General features: G+C 41.4%; 1 protein-coding gene and 1 long non-coding RNA gene across 2 annotated transcripts in view; both read right to left on the bottom strand.

Annotated features, from left to right (window-relative positions):
* The window catches only part of LOC118559477 (NLR family CARD domain-containing protein 3-like), a gene marked incomplete at its 5' end in the record, with an annotated part of 31,976 nt that extends 13,352 nt beyond the window's left edge, over nucleotides 1-18,624 (bottom strand). The window contains 3 exons of the mRNA XM_036130189.1: nucleotides 5,061-5,249; nucleotides 16,694-17,476; nucleotides 17,558-18,624. Coding sequence (XP_035986082.1) covers nucleotides 5,061-5,249; nucleotides 16,694-17,476; nucleotides 17,558-18,624 — 2,039 coding nt within the window. The remainder of the gene's footprint in view (nucleotides 1-5,060; nucleotides 5,250-16,693; nucleotides 17,477-17,557) is intronic.
* An 872-nt stretch (nucleotides 18,625-19,496) lies between these two features.
* LOC118559479 lies at nucleotides 19,497-20,541 on the bottom strand. Its single transcript, XR_004928878.1, has 3 exons — nucleotides 20,258-20,541; nucleotides 20,023-20,151; nucleotides 19,497-19,616 (listed from the first exon to the last, which is right to left on the bottom strand). It is a non-coding gene; the product is annotated as an uncharacterized LOC118559479 (long non-coding RNA).
* Nucleotides 20,542-21,308: the final 767 nt, after the last annotated feature.

A 21,308-nucleotide genomic window follows, 5' to 3' on the forward strand; every position in this document is an offset into this window, starting at 1 on the left:
AAATAGGGCAAAAAAATACAAAGAAAGAATAAAACAGAAAAAAATATTATAACATGCACATAAATAAATACTTAAAAAAATAAGTAATTAATAAATAAAGTGGCTAATTAAAGGAGATATATACATTTTGTCTCACTGTATAATTTATTTTCTACCTACATTTATTTCTTTATTATATTTTTGGTGGCACATAATTGTATGCATATTTATTTATTGAGCATTTATTTATTTCTGTATTTATTTTTAATTATAGAAGACTTGGTCCTCCATACATAAATTATACATCAAAACGTATGAATTTCTGTCTGGATTCAGAAAATGTAACCCTCACACATGTAGCAATTATAGATTTTTCGCAAATCACCCCAGAGTGGCAACATCTCCAAACGCTTTCCATTGATCTTCTATGGAGGTGCGGTGAAAAATCACACCTGACTTTCCTAAGCGACAGATGTTTTCGCATCATCGCTACTCCTAAACCGTTTGATGTACAGGCATGAGACTTTCACACATTCATGACCAGACCCTTGTGGCGCTCACAAAAAAGGAAATTTGTCGATAATTTTTATGGTTTTGTCGCAGGAACAATTTGTTCAGGAGTAGCATTTTGGAAAAATGCTAAAACAGGATCTGACTTCCATCTCATGATACTCATGGTGAAAGAATTATTTTGATATCTCATATAGTTTCTAAGCTATAGCAATTTGTTCGGGACAATGTTTCGAGCATTTTTGCATTTTCGTCAATATTCCCCTTTATTTCATGATTTTTTGCGCCTACATTAAAATATTTCCTACAAAAACAGATATTTTGTCTCGTTCCCCTATCTGTTCCGAAATAAACGCAGAAAAAATTACGTCTCTAGCCCTTACGGTTGATGAAAAATCCAGAGTTGTTCGAGGCAAAGTGATGCCATTTTATTCCAATTAGAGCACTCTCTGACCATAATGTGTGCCTGCAGTAGACGGACACCAGCAGGTGAAACGTGAGTTTCCATGACGACGGAACTCTGCTGGGCAGAGGTCACTACAGGTCAGTGATATGCTCCCTTTGCTTAGAATGGCACATTTCGACGCCCACTGCAGGGGCTGTGATGAACGTAGGAATCTGAAATTCGCAGAGTCATTTCCTCTTAATATTTTTTAATTTTCCAGTGATTATCAGGCATGTTTCACTTTTTGGATTTCACATAGTTACTACTACTACTACTACTACTACTGATACAACTACTGATACTACTGATACTACTACTGCTACTACTACTACTGAAACAACTACTGATACTACTGATATTACTACTGCTACTACTACTACTGAAACAACTACTGATACTACTGATACTACTACTGCTACTACTACTACTGATACTACTACTACTACTACTACTACTACTACTACTGCTACTACTTATCAAACTAGACATATTTGTACAAACTAGTAGACATATTTGCCCAGAAGCATCCTAGAGGGTTCACATTCATAAACCCATTATCATCGTCATCATAAAGTTGAAGGTGTTGTAGAAGAGAACAATATTCTTTGTCAAGTCTTACTGTTCTATTATAGGCTTATGGCTTAACTTCACCATACTTGTTCATTGGTTTAACTTACTTTAAAGTTTTTTTTTCTCTCAACATAGTTTATCTTGTTAAAATATATTAAAAACTCCTTTATCACTTGAACCATAACAAACTGTTCTGAGTCCTTGGGTCTTTTTAAGTCATTTTTTTCTTAATATAGTTTATCTGGATAAAATAAATTGTTAAAATACATTTATATTAAAAAAGTAATTTATCATTTGAACCATACCAAACCATTTTTAAGTCCTTGGGTCTTTTTATTCCATTTTACTAAATAAATATCATTTCTGGAAATAAAGAAAATCTTTGTTTGATTAATTGTTGATAAGGATAATTTTTTCTTCAAACTACTTTTAACCTTGTGCATGCTGTAAAAACCAAGAAATTTTGTCTTAATAATCCTTTTTCAATTAAAATAATGTAATCATGCTAATTCCACTTATGTTCATCCATTAAAATGATTATCAATTCAAAAACCCATAGATGAATAATTAGGGTAGTGTGGAAGAGTAAAGATGGCATTCTTTGGTCGTTTAGCCTCAAACTGTCTTGACATGACCCTTAGGTGTGCACCCCCCTTTGAAAAATCCTGGATCCGCCCCTGCAGCAGGTGGGCCACTGACGTCATCCCCAGCAGCCGCATGGCGGACAGAGCTGTCACTGTGCTGAGGTGTGACCCGGCGGAGCAGCGCTGACAGCGTCTGCTCTGGGCTCTCATGGTGGCCCAGTTTAGCTCCAGCCCAGAGAAACTAGCAGCTGGGACGGAGAACAGAACCTTTTAGCACTTTATGGAGAACCCAGTTCTGTCAGCTGTGGAGCCAGAGCTCTGGTCTGCACCGCCGCTTCCTCTCTGGACCGAGCCAGCAAGAGCAGGTGGTCCACATAAAAGAGGATTCTCATCCCTGCAGAGCGCAGCAGCATCTGGAGAACGTGCGTGGAACCAGAGAGGAACCCAATGGCAGGTTGTAGTGACAGGGAATCCCCTGGAAGGAGAAGCACAGATACTTCCTGTTTGGGGATGATGGAACATGGAAGTAGTCCTTCAGATCTATGGAGGAGAACCAGTTGTTCTGGAGAACGTTCTCCAGCAGCTGTCTGACTGTCAGCATGTGGAACCGTCTCTCTGTGATCAGAACCAGTAAATAAAGGGAATAGAACCCCGTGGAGAACCCTGGAAATGACGTCATTATCCAGGAGTTTCTGCAGTTCTGACAGGAGAGCAGCGCTCTGCTCTGGAGATGCTAGAACCGTCTCCATGACTCCTCTGAACCGTGGAGGAGAGAGGAGGTGCAGCGCTCTGCTCTGGAGACGCTAGAACCATCTCCATGACTCCTCTGAACCGTGGAGGAGGAAAGAGGAGGTGCAGCGCTCTGCTCTGGAGACGCTAGAACCATCTCCATGACTCCTCTGAACCATGGAGGAGGAGAGAGGAGGTGCAGCGCTCTGCTCTGGAGACGCTAGAACCGTCTCCATGACTCCTCTAAACCGTGGAGGAGAGAGGAGGTGCAGCGTGGAGCCTCTGCTGATCAGTCTGTGAGGAGGACAGGAGGAGGAGATGAGGAGGAGAGAGGGAGGAGGAGAGAAGGAGAGGGTGAGAGGGATGAGAGGAGGAGGAAAGAAGGAGGAGAGAGGAGGTGCAGCATGGAGCCTCTGCTGATCAGTCTGTGAGGAGGACAGGAGGAGGAGAGGAGGAGGAGAGAAGGAGAGGGAGAGAGGGATGAGAGGAGGAGGAAAGAAGGAGGAGAGAGGAGGTGCAGCATGGAGCCTCTGCTGATCAGTCTGTGAGGAGGAGAGAAGGAGGAGAGAAGGAGGAGAGAGGGAGGAGAGAGGGAGGAGAGGAGGATGAGAGAAGGAGGAGAGAAGCAGGAGAGGAGAGAGGGAGGAGAAGAGAATGAGAAGATAAGGAGGAGAGGAGGAGGAGGAGAGAAGGAGGTGCAGCGTGGAGCCTCTTCTGATCAGTCTGTGAGGAGGAGGAGGAGGAGGAGAGGAGGAGAAAAGGAGGAGAGAGGAGGAGGAGAGAGGGCGAGAGAAGGGGGAGAGAGGAAGGGGAGGAGAGAAGGAGGAGGAGGAGGTGGCTGATGGAGGAACAGAGGAAGGAGGAGGAGGCGGCTGATGGAGGAGGAGGCTGATGGAGGAGCAGAGGGAGGAGGAGGCTGATGGAGGAGCAGAGGGAGGGTCCAGGAGCCGTGGAGCGCCTGAACTCCTGACACTGGCCACGGAGGTCCAAGCAGCCGGCAGACCAGCGAGGGACGTCGGCCCGGAGTGAGGCCTCACCAGGTCCTGAAGCGTCTCTGACTCCTCGGCATTCTTCTGGATCTTCTCCAGCGCCGATTTAAAGTGAGGAGCCAATAGAGCATCCGGGCCTCCTTTTTCACATCCTGGGAGGAGGAGGATGGAGGAGAACAGCTGGAGCCAGATGTTCCTCTGGAACATGGTCTGCCAGGCAGAAATGGTCTGCAGACTAATAGAAATGATTATTCTTCAGTTTTTCTTTGGTTTCCTTCTTGGTGCTCAAACTTGTTGGCTTGTTGCTGAACGGTACCGCTGAGTCCAGAGAGCGTCTGCTGCAGTAGAGCTTTTTACTTTTCAATATTGTGCTGTAGTTTTAATAGCCACACTGCTGGGTCCTGGTTCTGGTTCTGTCTGATTGAGCTGTCAGACTGAAGAGGACGGTTCCTCTCTGACCCGCACCAACAGAACAGCAGCTTCAGGACAAAGCTAAGCTGCTGGAACCTGCTGATGCCGTCCATCCAACCATTTTCCAACAGGCTTATCCCTGCTGGGGTCCTGAGGGCTGCTGGTGTCTATCTGCAGCTGTCAGTGGCTGAGAGGCAGGGTTCACCTGGACAGGTAAGCAGCCTATCACAGGACAACACAGAGACAGACAGGACAACCAACCATTCACACTCACACCTAAGGAGGATTTAGAGAGGCCAGTTAAGCTAACAGTCATGTTTTAGGACTGTGGGAGGAAGCCGGAGTACCCAGAGAGAACCCACACATGCACAGGGAGAACATGCAACCTGCTGGTGCCGTCGCTTTGATTTAGTTTACATTTTCTGTCTCTGTTCTTCTCAAACATTCATTTTTTAGATAATGCTGTTTTATTATGTTTATTTTACTGTTTATGTGTATGAATGTGATCCTGGCACTACTCTGGAGGAACAAACATTAATGTTTCATGTAAAGATGTGACAAATAAATGAAAAATAAAGCTAAATTATCTGATCTTGTTATCTAAATCTTTCCCAAATCAAACTAAAACATCTCCATCAATAATTCACATCATTTGACTTATTTTCCTGATTTTTGTCCAAAGCATTTTAAGTGTTAAATGTTCAATACTGAAAATATCAAAGAAGAACATAAATAATTGACAAGGCAAAACATTTGGACAGCAGGTTGTCTGTAAAGAAAAAATGTCAGAACAAAATTATTAATTAAAATAAGCATTAAAGTAGAAGTGAAGATAAAACCTACCTCAGCTTCTTTACTTTACAGACTGGAGTCTCCAGGATCTCACAGAGATGCTTCATCTCAGAGTCTCCAAAGGTTCTTAGTCCATCATTGTAGATCTGATCTATTTCCAGGTCAGTCAGGGAGGGGTTGGACTTCAGAGCTGAGGCCACAACTTCACAGTCAGTCCATGAGAGCTCACAACCCACTAGTCTGTGATGAGAGAAAGAATCAGATCAGTTGTAGTTAAATCAGACTAATAAACACTGATAAACAGACTAAAAGATGATGACTAAACAGTGATGTCATCATCAGATGAACATCTGCTCTTCACATCAATGCCCTGTTTGACCCACACAGATAATCTCTTCAGTCTCTTCAGGTCTTGGTTCTACTGCAGAGCTGCTGTGTCTCTGCTTTGGTTAAAAGCTTCATTTAACCACAAAGATGAAGAAAGATCATCTAGAGGAAAACAACAAAACTGACTAAATCTATCTGGATATCCATGTTAGCGTTTGGCCGTCTCCTCTATGTAAATTATCACCAGATTATCTGTAGACATATGGGAGTCTAGTGATAATACACTATGGTTGTTTTGGCTTCATCTCACTTCCAAATCATCTCTAACTATACATACAAGTGATGCCTCTTCCTTTTACTGGAAGTGACCAAACAGGGTAAAATTACTGGTAATGTATCAAAAAGAAAACAGGAGGCTCCAGTTTTCATTTGGTAAAGAGAGTCATGACTTAATGTAACAGATAACGGCCTTACATTACTTCCAATAGAACACAGTGTGTTACTACAACTGCATCAATAAAGCAGCTTTTCTTCAGAGCATGCTCTCCGCTGCAAGAGTTTACCAGTGGCTGCCTTAGTTTAGCACTTTACTTCTTCAGTGGTATAATAGCTGAAGTACATTCTACCTGCTGCTGTCTGCAGTGGAGGGAGCCCTATTTCATTTACTACAAAGTCTGTTTTAGCTTGATATATTGCTGCAAGAGAAGATTTTGTTACAACCATTTATAGCTGGTTGCAGCTTGTTAATGTGCAATAATTATCAAGTTCAAAACATTTGGTTTATTTATTGTTTTATGATGAACATTGAGTATGATAATAATCATCATATCTACATAATTATATTAAAATTGATAGATGTCTTGTGTTGAGAATTAAAAATATATCTTAGTTGGGGTTACTGAGGAAAGCAGAGTTGGGTCTGTCCTTTCCTGCTTCAGCGTAAGATAAACATGGAGTTTTATTGTCCTGAGGGGGTGGTCAGAAGGAGAGGGGGTCAGTCATCCTCCCACTGAGCCATGCAGGAGGAGTTTAAAGTTGATAAAAGGAATGTCTTGGTAAAACTTACTTTAGACAGACAGACAGACTTCTCGACCGCGCGGTGAAAGATCTCGATTGGTAATGTAACTCTGTCTCCATATTTAATTTCTATGAATTAAATATGTATTTAAACCGTTCTACCTCTGATCAATGATTCCTCATTTATTGTCAAATCTTAAACCGGGGTAAAAATGGGCCTTTAGTAGCAAAGCAGGATTAGGCCAATAATAAATAAATCACAATTTGGTTAGCCGTGACCCGGATTTGACATTAAAGTGGAGGAACATTTTGAATTTGGGCACGAAGAAGCAATCACTTACAGCAAAACAGGGTCGACCCGAAAAAAAGTAAGGAGATTTTGTTTCTCCTATTGGCTAAAGATTAGATGTAGGCTAAATCAAGTGTTGCTGTACATGAGAAGCTTTCTTCTCAAAATATCAGAGGCTGAACGGTATAACTAGGTTTGAATGGAATTTATGTTGAAACCGAGAAATGATTGAATGGGATTTATGTGTTTGTTTGCGTCAGAAAAACGAAAAATTAGATAGAAAATTAAATGGCAAGTAATCTTAGATGGTGAGGCTGTATGAGAAGGAAATTAGAAATAACAGCCAAGAAACTTAACTGTTGAGACTTTACAAAAATAAATAAAATAACATAAGAATAGCAATTGAGAAACTTAAATGTTGAGATTGCAAAAAAAAATATTTAAAATCAAATAAAAAAGATAAAATACAAAGAATAAAAAGAGTCCCGAGATTTGGTCACCTCTGCACCAGACTGACAAACTGGTGAATTTAGGACTAAGATGGAGTGCTTTCTTTGGGGAAGGGGACACCCTAATGCAGCACAGGGATAGGACGGCCGAGAATACGTAACATCTTTAAGTTGAGGCTAAGAGCAGCAAGACCTTAAGAGTGAGCTGTTATAGAAGATAAGAGATTAAAAAAAAAGGGCCCCAAGGGAACATTTACATTGTTCTCTAGCATCAGAACGGGGATTCTGATTGCACGACGATTAGACCGAGGTGGTATTAAAATGAATAGTTGGTTTCGTCGAGTGGAAGGGTATTAAAAGGAGACCCTCTGCGCGCGCAAGGCTGTCTGTCTTAAATGTTATATTTGTTATGTCTTGTCTGATGTTTTGAATGTCTCGGTAATATGGGATCCATGGTTTTTAGAGGAGAGATTGGTTGGACCCTGCAACTCAGCGGAGAGTGGGGGTGTGTATGTGTGTGTGTGTGTCTTCATGAGGGTGTGAATTTCTCCGCGTGCATGGGCCTGAAGATAAGAGCAATGACTGGGGAGCAGTTTAATTTTGTTAAGTAAAAGTGATAAGTAAAAATATGGGTTAAAAACTAAGGGGAATTTGGAAATCATTAGAAAAAAGGTCGATGCATTAATAATGTTTGTTGAAGTACAGGAGAATTTCAATGCAGTAACGCGATTTGAGGTATTGGCTGCAAGCTGTATGTGTGAGTTGCATTGGAGAGCATGAACTGCTGCAGTTTGGTGAGTTTTGGAGAAAATTTTTATTTTTTTGAACTGTAGCCTAAAAGTTAGAAAGTGGTTAGAAGTTTGGAAAAGTTGTTGAAAATTTGGCGGAACATTGAACATCTGTTTGAGGCATTATAAATTGGGAAAACACAAAAAAGGGAAAATGCCTTCTGTTAGAGTGTAATTTTAACTAGCATTATCTATTGCAAAATAGCGTTTTAAAATGCCTAATGAATATATATACTTTCAGACATGAAATATAATTTGCGATTAAATAGTGATTAAATGGTTTTCATTGTTTGATAGCCCTAGTTATAATAGATAAATAAATAAATATAATTCATCAACGGACGGACGGACGGACGGACGGACGGACGGATAATTCATCAGACTTAAATCTGGCTGATTAATAGGGAGCAGAAAATAGCCACCCTATAAACTTTTGCTCGCTTGCAGGCCTGGGAAAAAACACAAGTAAGCAGAACTACACAGAGTTAGAAGTTAAGGTTAAACTGTACCTTAATAGTGTGTGCAAACGGATATTGCGGTTAATTTGACAGATTTTGTTAACACTGCATTTAGTCATGAGTCAGTTTTGAAGTTATCCTCAAATGAAGCAGCTAAAATTGAGGAATCTGTGACAAATGTTAATGGCGTGTATCATTTTATTATAGATACTGATATTGCAGAGCGCCAAAACCTAGTAGAAATAGACAATATTACGGGATTATCACAGGACGGTCCCCAAATTATTCATTATATGTAATCACATTTTCATAGTCCCACAAAATGCAGATGCCCTTGTTACACAGTAATTTAGAGCCCGAGGAATCTTTTTTCTTTGTTCATTTGGTAATGTGCAAATTCTGGTGAATAAACTTTTCAACATCAGTTGCTGGTGATTGTTCGTGGCCGGCAGAATTTGACTTCAAAATTTACTAAACACAGGCGCATAACTGATTTTAGAGCTGTTTTAAAATGTACCTTTGGTGTTTTTTATATTTTTTTCCTTGATAGATGGAGTTACACAGCATTTTCTTTATACACTTTAGCAGAAGGTTCCTGAGTTTGACTGGGACTCTTGATACCTTCTGAAAAAAAAAAATCAGTAGGCTGGATCTAACACACAGGTGTGGATCCTAAATAAATCAGTCCAATTTAGGGGAATTATTTAGAGTAATAGTGTTACAACAACAAAAACAAAGTGCCCTCTTCAATATCTCAGCTGATGAATTTCAATCTTGATACGCTCGCTCAGACAATATTTGATACACCATTTGCCTGTGACTCAAAGGAAGGGTGATACACAATGCTTGAGTTTGTTAATTACTAAAAGTTGGTAAAATTACAGTTATTGGAAAACAATATAGGAAGGAGTGACAGTAAGCAGCTGATTCCATCGAGAACTGTCTCTATTTTAATTTAAGGTGGGGGAGCTCCCTCCCCCCTGTTTTTCTTTTTCTATCTTAATTTTGTTACAGGTCTGTTCGTTCTGGAGTATGGACACGTCTGACATGAGATGCAGATCGGTGCCGATTTGGGGTTGGAAGAATGAAACTGAGCATTTACAGCCGATATGTGTGTCGTGGGGCACCCATCACATCTGGGACAGTTGCTTACGCTGGACACTGGGCCAGGGACTGTTTCACATCACTAAATCCTGGCAAGAAGTCCCAATACCACCTCACCTTCAAGAAGGTCAGTGCCCCATCTAGGGGATAACGCTCCCATGAACAATGTTTCCTCACCCTGGAACAATGGCCAACGCCTATGAACAGCACAGATCCTAAGCTGTCAAGGAAAAATGACTGTCTGCATACACTGGAGTTGAATGTCTCATCCAGTTTCTGAGTCGTGGACCAGAACTTTGTCACTGAGGTGCATCGACAGCGAATCACTGCAACACGTGGGGGACGAAATGTGGAGTTCCATACATGGAAGCTGTGAGTGCGACGTGTAAACTCCAATCTCTTTTCTGCCTGATCTGCTGTACATGTCAGTCCAGTCCATCTCAAGGACCACAGACTGATAACAGACTTTTTGTTAAGGTAATTCAGACTGTTATTTCTACCAATATTCTTCTGACCAAATTTAATGGAATGTGATTTCTAATATTTTATCTGTGTCTCCAACTCTTGAGCTTCTAGGCAAATGGATTGGTGCAGGTAATAACTTCTTAAGGCAGCCGATTGGGCAGATACCAGCAGTACAGGTTTGCGGTTTTGAAAAATATACTACTGTCTCTTAAAATTTTTTACTATATAACTGATATGTTCCTTTTTAAACATGAGTTTTAATTCTATTATGTCCAGCACCTATTGCTCATAATTAACAGCAGCTGGTGTATGTTACCATATCTTCTATGGGCAGACAATCCACAGGGGTGGGAATACTTTCACGTGCTCCACTTCTACTTAGGTTTCTGTGAGTTCTGGTTAACAACTGCATGTCATAAATTTCCACAAGGGGGGTTGCAACGTCCTGAGGGGACAGGTTTACTACATGGGCCTCTCGGTAAGCACAGATGTGTCCTGCTTGGGACATTCTGTTTTTAAACAACACAGGTTAAACGGACCTGTTAGGTTATTTCTTAAATAGCTCACAAGTATTGAGATTTTTCTATTGTACAATATAACTGTTGTCTGCTAAAACATATCAGATTTTCACCAGAATTTGCCATTACCAGGTGTTTTATTTAGGTAAAACCCAATATTTTATCAGTATGTAAGTACCTTGGAACACTCAGCATTCTCATACCATCAACTTGCTATGAGCACATTAGTTTAGAATAATCATTATTTCAATGGGTACACTGATCTTACACAACTTTTGGAGGTCTGTGGGTTTATGAAATTGCATTAAGTTTTGATCTGAATCCAGGATATAAGGCAGTGTTTTTCATACTTCAATTCAGATAATTATTTGCAGTTAATTGATTCCCTGTGATGACTAATACTATTCTTTGTTAATGTTTTGTAACAAAATTAATTTTGTTCCAAGCAGAGGGATATGACATAAACATTTATATGATAACACTATATTGTAAAGCTATACAGATCTTAAACTTTATATCAACCCTTGGCACAAGTAATTCGGAGGAAGGATTCTTGTGCAGGACACCACGGAGGTATGTAACTGCATTGTAAATCAGATAACGGTTGTTTAAACAAAAAGAAACCCCCACAAAAGACCTTACCCATGGCTCTCTGGAATGTTTGTTCAGTTGACTCCCAAAACAGACCGGAACCATACATTAGATTTAATTAGCGGAGTGTCAGACACCACGTATCTGCTACAGATAGATTATATGAGGGGGTTCTTGGATAAAGGCTTAAACAGTTTAAGCAGGACAATAAAGTGAATGTTAAATTAAACAGAAAAACTACATAAACTACAAAAAACTGGATAAAACAGAGATAAACAGAGGGTAACTTAATGCATATTTAGTTTACTTTAAAATCATTGGTGTGTCAGGTAGGTTAGTTAAGGTTTCAAAGCCACGTATATCTGTTGCAGTAAACTGGATAAAATGATAGGAAAAAAAATAGGAACTTTTTCGCAGCATACACATCTGAGTATGGAGGAAATGGTACAGAAGTGAGGTGTGGTGAATGGTAATCTTTAATCTTTAATCCAGAGAACATTCTGACATTCTTACAGGATAACAATGTTATGGAAATATAATCACTTACATATAATAATGTAGCTTAAAGTAATATAGATGTTAACTTTAACCCAGTGACCTGAACAGATGAAGATGTATGTAGAACAAAGGTTGGTTTCACACTTCAGTGGGCATGTGTACATCCCAGGATGCACCGAGGTCATATGACAGTCTTGTGAGCAGATAAGTGCATGTCACAAGGTTTTACATTGTTCCAGTTAACACCAGGAACCGAGCTAAGAGAAGAGATTAAATTTAACGGTCAAAGGTGAGGCAGCAGACTCACTGTCTCAAGGAAACTTAGACAAAAGGTTGGTCCAACACAAACGGGCTCTACATGCGTCTCGTTACTATACTTTGATTTCACAACTGCATTAACTAATTTTTGATTTTACAGACAGGGAAATCTTCACCAGAGATTAATGTATTTGTGTGGTCGTTGCATTTTCTTTCAGGACAGCGTGAGGACGAGGACAGAGGAATTGCAATAAAATGTCTCATTAACTATTACATTTCTAAAATAGGTTTCTCATAGGCTGGAGGGGAAACAACAAGAAGGTTGGTTCAGATTAATGGGGAGAATTCTAAACACAATTGACTATAATTCTGTGTACAGACTACATTGAAATTGGGGGGGGGAAATGAGAAGTGTGTTTCTTGTGGGAGTGTTCAGTTAATTTCATTACAGGATATGTTTCCATATGACTGAAAGGAGCTTTTTGGGACCGAAGTCAACCTCCGGAATTACAGGTAGCACACAACATTTGATATCTAAGCGGTTGACGTGTAAGTTTCAGGAGACATATAATTAGGAGAAACGTGAAGGGAGTCCACCGACCCCAACCTCGAAGGAGTCACAGACTGATGTGGTGGGCCAGAGGTCAGGGGCCCATCTGATTCCAGAGCCGTGTGTACCAGCCAAATAGAAGTTCCAGGAAAGATCACCGGAACAACTTATCTCGCAGAGCCACCCACGGAAGGGGCAGCTGGAATTTTATTTTGTTTTCGTTTTTTATTTTTAATAAAGATTAACATACAGTTCTGTGGAGACCGCGGTTGGAACACTGGCTCTTTAAACCATCTTCTTTAAAGGCGAGAAGAAGACATCTTCGAGATGCAAGACATCATGACAACAATTGAATGCATTGTGTAAAAGAGAAAAAAGAAAATGAGAGTTTTTGTAATCACTGCATATGTCTTATACGTTCCATATTCATAAGGTGTTCAATATTAGTATTGTTAGACTCTTGGTTTTGCATTACATGAAAATCTGTTTTTGTTTTAGTTTTTTTTAATTCTATGGTTTGATCTGAGTGTAGTGCTTTCATGGGTTATCTTTATTTCTAAGAAGCAATTTGTTAATCTAGGTTAGGACTCTTAAAGTCATATTTAGATCATATAATAGTTTTCGGTCGTTGCACATTTATCTTAGCCTTGCACCTCTCGGATAAAGGTGCTTATTTTCTTAATTCTAGTAGGTTAGAGATTCAGATAGGTTTAGTAGCTTTTTAGCTTATACTTGGGTTATTTTACATTTAAGGGGAACATTTGAACTTCATTTGATTTCATAAGTCGCCAACAGAGGGGACAGTGGGTTACAATATTACATCTTACTATTTACATTTTGTTTAAGGGTTTCAAGACATAGACTTAGTTTAGCCTAGTTATTGGTTTGATCTTTGAGGGATCAAAACAGAGGGGTTGTTGAGAATTAAAAATATATCTTAGTTGGGGTTACTGAGGAAAGCAGAGTTGGGTCTGTCCTTTCCTGCTTCAGCGTAAGATAAACATGGAGTTTTATTGTCCTGAGGGGGTGGTCAGAAGGAGAGGGGGTCAGTCATCCTCCCACTGAGCCATGCAGGAGGAGTTTAAAGTTGATAAAAGGAATGTCTTGGTAAAACTTACTTTAGACAGACAGACAGACTTCTCGACCGCGCGGTGAAAGATCTCGATTGGTAATGTAACTCTGTCTCCATATTTAATTTCTATGAATTAAATATGTATTTAAACCGTTCTACCTCTGATCAATGATTCCTCATTTATTGTCAAATCTTAAACCGGGGTAAAAATGGGCCTTTAGTAGCAAAGCAGGATTAGGCCAATAATAAATAAATCACACTTGACTCTAGACTCACTTGTGCCTCCACATAGTAAAATGGTAGATTAGTGGACAATGTTTTCAGATTTATGCTCCATTCATTATTTATTCATTATTATATATTTTATATGTGACACTTGAACTCTGAATTCTTTTAAAAGTTCCACTAAGAGGAAAGTGGTCCTAATGCTTTGACATGTTAGATCCCATAAAGTCAGTGAATAGCTCCTTTATCTAGTCAGTAGTGCTGGATGAGAACATTGTGGAGCAAAGGCCTCTTGTGTTTTAAAGCCAGACCTATCAGCTCTGAGCCACTCTGAGCATTAAAGCCACTCACACCTGCAGATGGAGGCAAAGGAGAAGGCCGGCTCAGCTTCAGGTAAGCTCCACCCGCTACCAGGCTCCACTTTGCCCTCTTTTACAAGGCCATGGCTGATGTTCTGTGTGTGGGTGAGCATCAGTGTTTGGCTTATGTGTGTTATGTGTTATTGGTTCAGGGCCCAAAGCTGCAGTCTGCTATAGCAATGAGAAAGGTGCTGCTGAGATCAGAGCAGAGCTGGGAGAGCAGCAGGCTGCTGCTGCTGCTGCTGCTCTGCTGCTGCCGCCGCCGCCGCCGCTGCTGCTGCTACTCCTGCTGCTGCTGCTACTGCTGCTGCTGAGGGTGGCTTTACTTTTGCTCTCTTCCTGTTTGCTGCAACCTGATAAAATCACTGTTTCCTTTTAATTAGGAACTCGGTAATCAGTTATTATTTCCTGAGTTACAACCTTCAGTTAATCAATCTGATGGTGAACATGATTAAATCATCAATCATGGTTGATGATGAAATCCAACTCCACAAAATCATCAAGTAGCTCTTAGACAGCTGCTAAAGCATCTCAGCTGAAGTCTGTAGCCTGGTGTCTGTAGACAGGATCAAATACGCTCTAAATGAATGCTTTCTCAGCTCCGTTAACACCACTTAGTCTGGGGGGTTGATGCGTCACCTTGTGCTTGAATTCAGGTGCACATAATTACCTTACATGTAATTTAGGTGTCCACTTTTAAGGGTCATTTTAAGGGACTTGTAACTGAAGGGGCTTCAGCTCAGACCGTCATTCCTCCTCTTCCCTCTAAAGGAGCCCTTTACACTCTTTATTGATGCATTTTTCCTCACTGTTTATTTCTGACACGCAGCGCACCAACGGGGGAAATCCTCCCACCTCAATGATTCCTCACCGCTATCATTAAGTATAAATTATGCTGGTGCCAGACGTTACCAAATAGTGTTTTTTCTACAGTCTCTTAATAACCAGTGAGACGCAGAGCTTGAAAAGCTGCAGCGTTCACTTGACCCCCGTGAGAAACATTTATGTCTAAAACTTGAGGTTATATCAAGCTACATGACTTAATAAAATAATCAAGTTACAGCATTATTTCTTTTAGATTTCTTAGTTTAGATCAAACTGATTTAGCCCGATTACATGAAATTACAACATGGATTTTTTTAAAGAGCTGTATAGCATATTTTTATTTCAGAGGAGCAGTCCTGCTATGGAAGAACTGAGAGATGTGCACATCTTTCAGGGTTCTAATTTTATTGCCATTAAATGATTTACATTTTCTGCAGTGAGATTTAGCACCAGCATGTAGTAACCCATGTAGTAACCTGTAGTTATTAAAGTATTTCTGATTCTGATTAAAAAAGGAGTGTAATAATGCCGGCAGAAACTTACAACTACTTTATAACTTTATTCAGTGAGTATTTGTACATGTGGGGTCTGTTTCATTTGATCTATTCATGCGGGTCTATCTAGTAACAAAATCTATTTTACAAGAATAAAGCAGCAGCTGAATGGACTCAGGAAGGTGGAGTTTTGGTTGCAGCAGACAGAATTTCTGCAGATGAGCCAAAATCAGAACAAACTGGATTTTCCTCAGAAATCTGGAATGGACCACAGAGCCATTTACTTGTTGAGAAGGTGAATAGAGATTAAACAGACGTGATTCTGCTCATATCAGGCAGTCTTGGTATGTTGGAGCAATCCCAGGAGAACAGTTTTGTGTTTTCCTGTTTAACCCACTAACTGGACAGTAAGATGTTGACACTCCTCTTTCACTTTTTAAACAAAGGAAAACATCTCCACTTCCATGTCTAGTCAGTTCAAAATGAGACGCAATTGACTGGATCCATTCTCCACCGCTCCCCCAGCCCAAAAAATGAACATAATCTCACTCTTAACTTTCACTAAAAAAAGAGGTGTGTTGATAGCGGATCTAGTTAGAAATCTTTCTCTTCTAACTCTGTTCCAGCTCCATAACATAGTGGAACAAGCCAAAGGGCTCCTGAGAGACACTGTGGTGTTGTTAGGCTTGGCTTGTCATGGACTGTTGCTGCTGTCCTCACAACAGGAGATTATGTGAAGCTAGACAGCCACCAAGATGAAAAAAGTTCTCCACACAAGGCTTTACACAGTGGGGGGGGGGGGGGGGGGCTTACTCAAAGGGTTGAAGATGTCAGTGACAGTCGTAGACACTGGGAGACAAACCTAGTGGTGGACTGTTTCATGAGAACAATGAAAGCTAACCTATTACTTAGAGGTTAGGAACTGAACAGCAGACAAACCAAGGCTGTTCAACCATGCCGCTCATCTGGGCTGTTTTTCACACAATGTTTCTGATCTTCTCTGATTTATTTAGTTTTTACAAATAAGTCATTTAGGGGCCAGATTACCACCACCAGCGGACCAGAAGTGGCCCACAGACCATCAGTTCAATAGCCCTGACCTAAAGAGTGATTTTCTAAAGAGGTGAATTATGGGTAACAGCCCAATGAGTGAAGAGCTGTTTAAAGTTTAAACTGTGTCTCTGGATGATTGAATCTTTCTAAAAGATCAAAATCTCTAAATACCAAAAGCTGCAGCAGAGCTGACCTGAATGAGCTGAAGATTTAGAAATCTGAATGGTTGAAATAGTCCAAAGTATCAAGGAAGTATCAAGGAAGTAGTTAAAGGAATAATGAAGGATAAACCGGACAGCAATAATGCTGAATTAGCATCAGTCAATGAAGACATCTGGACTCACCGAGCCTTTCTGCAGTTCCTCACAGCTGGAACCAGTCTCAGTCGTCCTGCTGCTGATGTGTTGAACTTCTCCAGGTCCAACTCATCCAGAACCTCCTCTGACATCTGCAGCATGTAGGCCAGAGCTGAGCACTGGATCTCTGAGAGCTCCTCTAAACTGTTCTCCGATTTCAGGAACTGTTGGATCTCCTGATAAACTGAGAGGTCCTTCATCTCCATCAGACAGTGGAAGATGTTGATGCTTCTGTCAGGAGAGATTCTACCAGTGTTCCTCTCCTTCAGGTTGGTGATGACTCTCTGGATGGTTCCTGGACTGTTCTCTGTCTGACCCAGCAGGCCTCCTAAGAGTCTCTGGTTGGACTCCACAGAGAGGCCATGAAGGAAGCGAGCAAACAGGTCCAGGTGGCCATTTTTACTGCTGAGGGATTTATCCATGATTCTCTTCAGGAACTCATCCAGAGATGTTTCACTGTATTTTTTTCCCAGGAACTTCTTCACCACCTGTGTGTTCCTGCTGGTGAAGCAGTGGAACATGTAGACTGCAGCCAGAAACTCCTGAATGCTCAGATGAACAAAGCAGTAGACTGCTTTCTGGAAGATCACGCTCTCTCTCTTGAAGATCTCTGTACAAACTCCTGAGTACACCGAGGCCTCTGTGACATCCAGACCACACTGCTGCAGGTCTTCTTGGTAGAACATGATGTTTCCTTTCTCCAGATGTTTCAACGCCAGCCTCCCCAGCTTCAGGAGAACTTCCCTGTCAGCCTCCATCAGCTCCTGTGGACTCCTCCCATGTCCTCCATGGTACTTGTTCTTCTTCCACCTTTCCCAGACCAGCTGGAAACGTGTCATCAGTTTCTTCTGCCTCCTCCCATGTTCTTCATGGTACTTGTTCTGCTTCCTCCTGGTCTGGACCAGCAGGAAGTGAGAGTACATGTCAGTCATGGTCTTGGGCAGCTCTCCTCTCTGCTCTGTGGTCAACATGTCCTCCAGAACCGTAGCAGTGATCCAGCAGAAGACTGGGATTCCACACATGATGTGGAGGCTCCTGGAGGTCTTGATGTGGGAGATGATTCTGCTAGACAGCTCTTCATCACTGAACCTCCTCCTGAAGTACTCCTCCTTCTGGGCGTCGGTGAAGCCTCGGACCTCTGTTACCCTGGCAACACATGAAGGAGGGATCTGATTGGCCGCTGCAGGTCTGGAGATGATCCAGACCAGAGCCGAGGGAAGCAGGTTCCCCTTGATGAGGTTTGTCAGCAGAACGTCGACTGATGACTTCTGTGTGACGTCAGAAACCAGCCGACTGTGCTTGAAGTCCAGAGAAAGTCTGCTTTCATCCAGGCCGTCAAAGATGAAGAGAAGTTTGTGGCGAGCCAGCTGCTCTGCTGGGAGCTTCTGGAGGGTTGGATGGAAAACATGGAGCAGCGTGAGAAGACTGTGCTGCTCACCTCTGATCAGGTTCAGCTCCCTGAATGACAGCAGAACCACAACACGGACATCTTGGTTCTCCAAGCCCTCGGCCCAGTCCAGAGTGAACTTCTGCACTGAGAAGGTTTTTCCAACACCAGCGACGCCGTTGGTCAGAACCACTCTGATGGCTCCATGTTGGTCAGATGAGGCTTTAAAGATGTCGTGGCACCTGATTGGAGAGTCATGGAGGTTCTGGATCCTGGAAGCTCTCTCCAGCTGCTTCACCTCATGTTGGGTATTAACCTCTTCACTCTGTCCCTCTGTGATGTAGAGATCAGTGTAGATGCTGTTGAGGAGGGTTCTACTTCCTGGTTCATCACTTCCTTCAGTCACACATTCACATCTCCTCCTCAGACTGATCTTATGTTCCTCTAGAACCTCCTGCAGACCAACATCTGCTGGAACAGAGAAGAAGAGACAACTGAAGGAAAAAGCTGATTTAGTGATGAAGTTGGAGCAGAAACATCAGGAGGTGTCATCATTAGAAGGTCTCTTAGTCCACATGATGTGATGCTAACCAATGGGATCCATCCTTAGAAGCAGAACCTTGTTAGATGTTCAGACAGCAGAGTTCTGCCTCTGCTTTGTGGCCAGTATCTGTTCACTGTCAGGATCTGATTCACAAAGCAGATCAGATGAAGAAATGCTGACAGAAACATGCAGCAGCTTTCAGCAACATCAACTCTTTAGCATCAGGTCACCATTGTCCTCATTTCTCTGGTTCTATCTGACCTTCTCCCACAAACACAGCAGCTACAGAAGAGGCAGAGAGACAGAAAATGGTTCCTGGCAGCATTTTCAGCCTTAATGAAGGAAATCTGGAGGAAATGCTCTAATCTGCCAGAGAAACAGCTCCTTGGATCAGGTAGTGTTCACATTTCAGATGCTTTTCTCCCTCAGAGACTGGATTGGATGTTTTTAGAGAATAATTACAGATTAGAAATGACATGGGACTGATTTGGTCCTTTAGAAGTAAACAGCAGATAGAAATATTCCATGTTTCTACAAATATATCTGCTGTAATCTGGGATCTATTGTCAGAGGAAATAAAGGTTTCTGTCTCTCAGACTTTCCTTCCCTCTTTCTGTAAAGCAGCAGTGCAGCAGGTTGTTTTCTCCACCTTTTTGTTTCCATCAAAATGAGCTGCAGCTTTAAGGAGATGTTCAGTTTTAATGCATTTAGCACAAAGGGCTGAAAACAGAACCACTTCAAAGCAAACCCAATAGGTTGTTGGGTTGAACACAGACGTTACATTTACAGCAGCTGGAAATCCAGAGATTCAGGGCAAATAATCGATCCCAGAAAGAATTTAAACACTTAGATTCCCAAATGCCAACTAAAGACGAGGAATTAGTCCAACAGAGACGATAGAAGGAAGTTCTGATTGGAGATGTTCAGTCTCACCTGGAGCACAGCTGCTCTGATTGGCTGCCAGCAGTCCAGGTCCTGGTCTGAAGAAGTAAAACAAAAGTAATCACACCCCTTCTCCTTCCTTTAGATCTTAACATAAATGGTCTTCCTAATTCATGCTTTACTTATGAGTTTATAAAACTCTATGGTCCATTTTTAAACAAATGAATGAATATGCTTCTAAACATATATTTACACATTTACATGCCAACAATTGTCCCTACAGCCAATGTGACTAAGACCATTGTACATGTGTGTATAGCCAGGCCCAATGTTTCAGCAGTGAATACTACTGGTTTATTGACTAACAGCTGATGATTATGGAGCTTTAAGTTAAGATAAAGTTCTAAACTAATTTACTTTCACTTTATAAACTGAAGACTGAGTATATATTATTTTTTATATCTCTGTGGAATCACAAGGATCAGTTAGAAACTGGGTTCTTACTCTGAGTCTGAGGGTCCAGGTTCTGCACTGAACAATGGAACATCTCCTTTGGACCTGTCACTCCTCATAGACGGACAGCTGGATCCCGGAGGTTCTGCTTTGTTCTCCATCTCCTGGACTTCAGTCAGCCTGAGAGAGAAACCAGAACCAGTCAGTTCCCAGTGGTTCAGGTCCAGTCAGTGTTCTGTAGAGTAGAAAGCTGGTTCCCATCATGTGTGTAGAGGACCAGAGGAACCTGAGTTCAGCAGGTACCATCTGGGTCTGGATTGTCCTCTCCTTCACTACTTCATGCACCTCCTGATGTCTGCTGGGTGATCTCCTCAGAACCATCTGGAGAAGTTCTGGTTTCTTCAGAGAATGAAGCTAAAACTGAGGGTGAAACCTTTTCAGGTCTGAACTAGAATCCTGTTCCAGGTCTGTAGAAACATCCAGAGTGAATGAAGGAGGGAACATTTCCTCTGAAGTTCTGATGTGTTGGTTCTGAACACAGCGGCCCACAAAGATGAACAAAGATGCTGCAGCTTCACTGCTAAAAGGAACTAAAAGGAAGTAAAACTGGATTGAAATGAATGTTTTTGCCCTTGATCTGAGCAGCTAAATAGGATTATCTGACAACTGAATACGATTTAGCACTTAATATAGGATCAACTCATCTCCATCAACTTATTTCAAGGTCAGTATATCTAATTATCTTATATAAGGGATCTAAATACTCATTCCATTGGCAGATAATCTGATTTAGCTGCTCAAATCAAGGACAAATACACTCATTTCCAGAAAGTTTTACTTCCTTTTAGTTCTCTTTTGCAGCTTGTAACTCTTCTCTTGGACCATCCTGCAGGTCAATCTCCAGAACAGCAGAGATGGATTTATCTGATTGAAGATTTTACCAAGATGAGCTCAATCAGAACCAAGATGTTCCTCTGAAAAAGATTTTATTTAGGAGGAACATCTTGGTGTTTCAGCTCCTTTATGACCAAAGTTATATTCAGGTGACCTGAAGCTTTTCTCTATTTATCTCTTTGGCTGTAGAATCCAAACTGTGCAGGGAGTGTCCTTCTGCCGTTTTGTCCAAGACTTCTTCAACTTTCACTATCTGACAGTTATTCAGTATTAATTGTGTTTCTGACTGAGCAATAACTGTTTAAAGGGCAAAGCAACAAACGTCAGGCAAGTCCTGCCTGCTGAATAAACGGCAATGAGAGGGTTAAAAGTGACGCTGTTACAAACTAGTCTGCATGAACTACTCAACAACATTTCTGCCTCGTTTTCATTCCATAGAAACT

Source organism: Fundulus heteroclitus, unplaced genomic scaffold, assembly GCF_011125445.2.
Source record: "Fundulus heteroclitus isolate FHET01 unplaced genomic scaffold, MU-UCD_Fhet_4.1 scaffold_293, whole genome shotgun sequence".
NCBI classification, from domain to species: Eukaryota; Metazoa; Chordata; class Actinopteri; order Cyprinodontiformes; family Fundulidae; genus Fundulus; species Fundulus heteroclitus.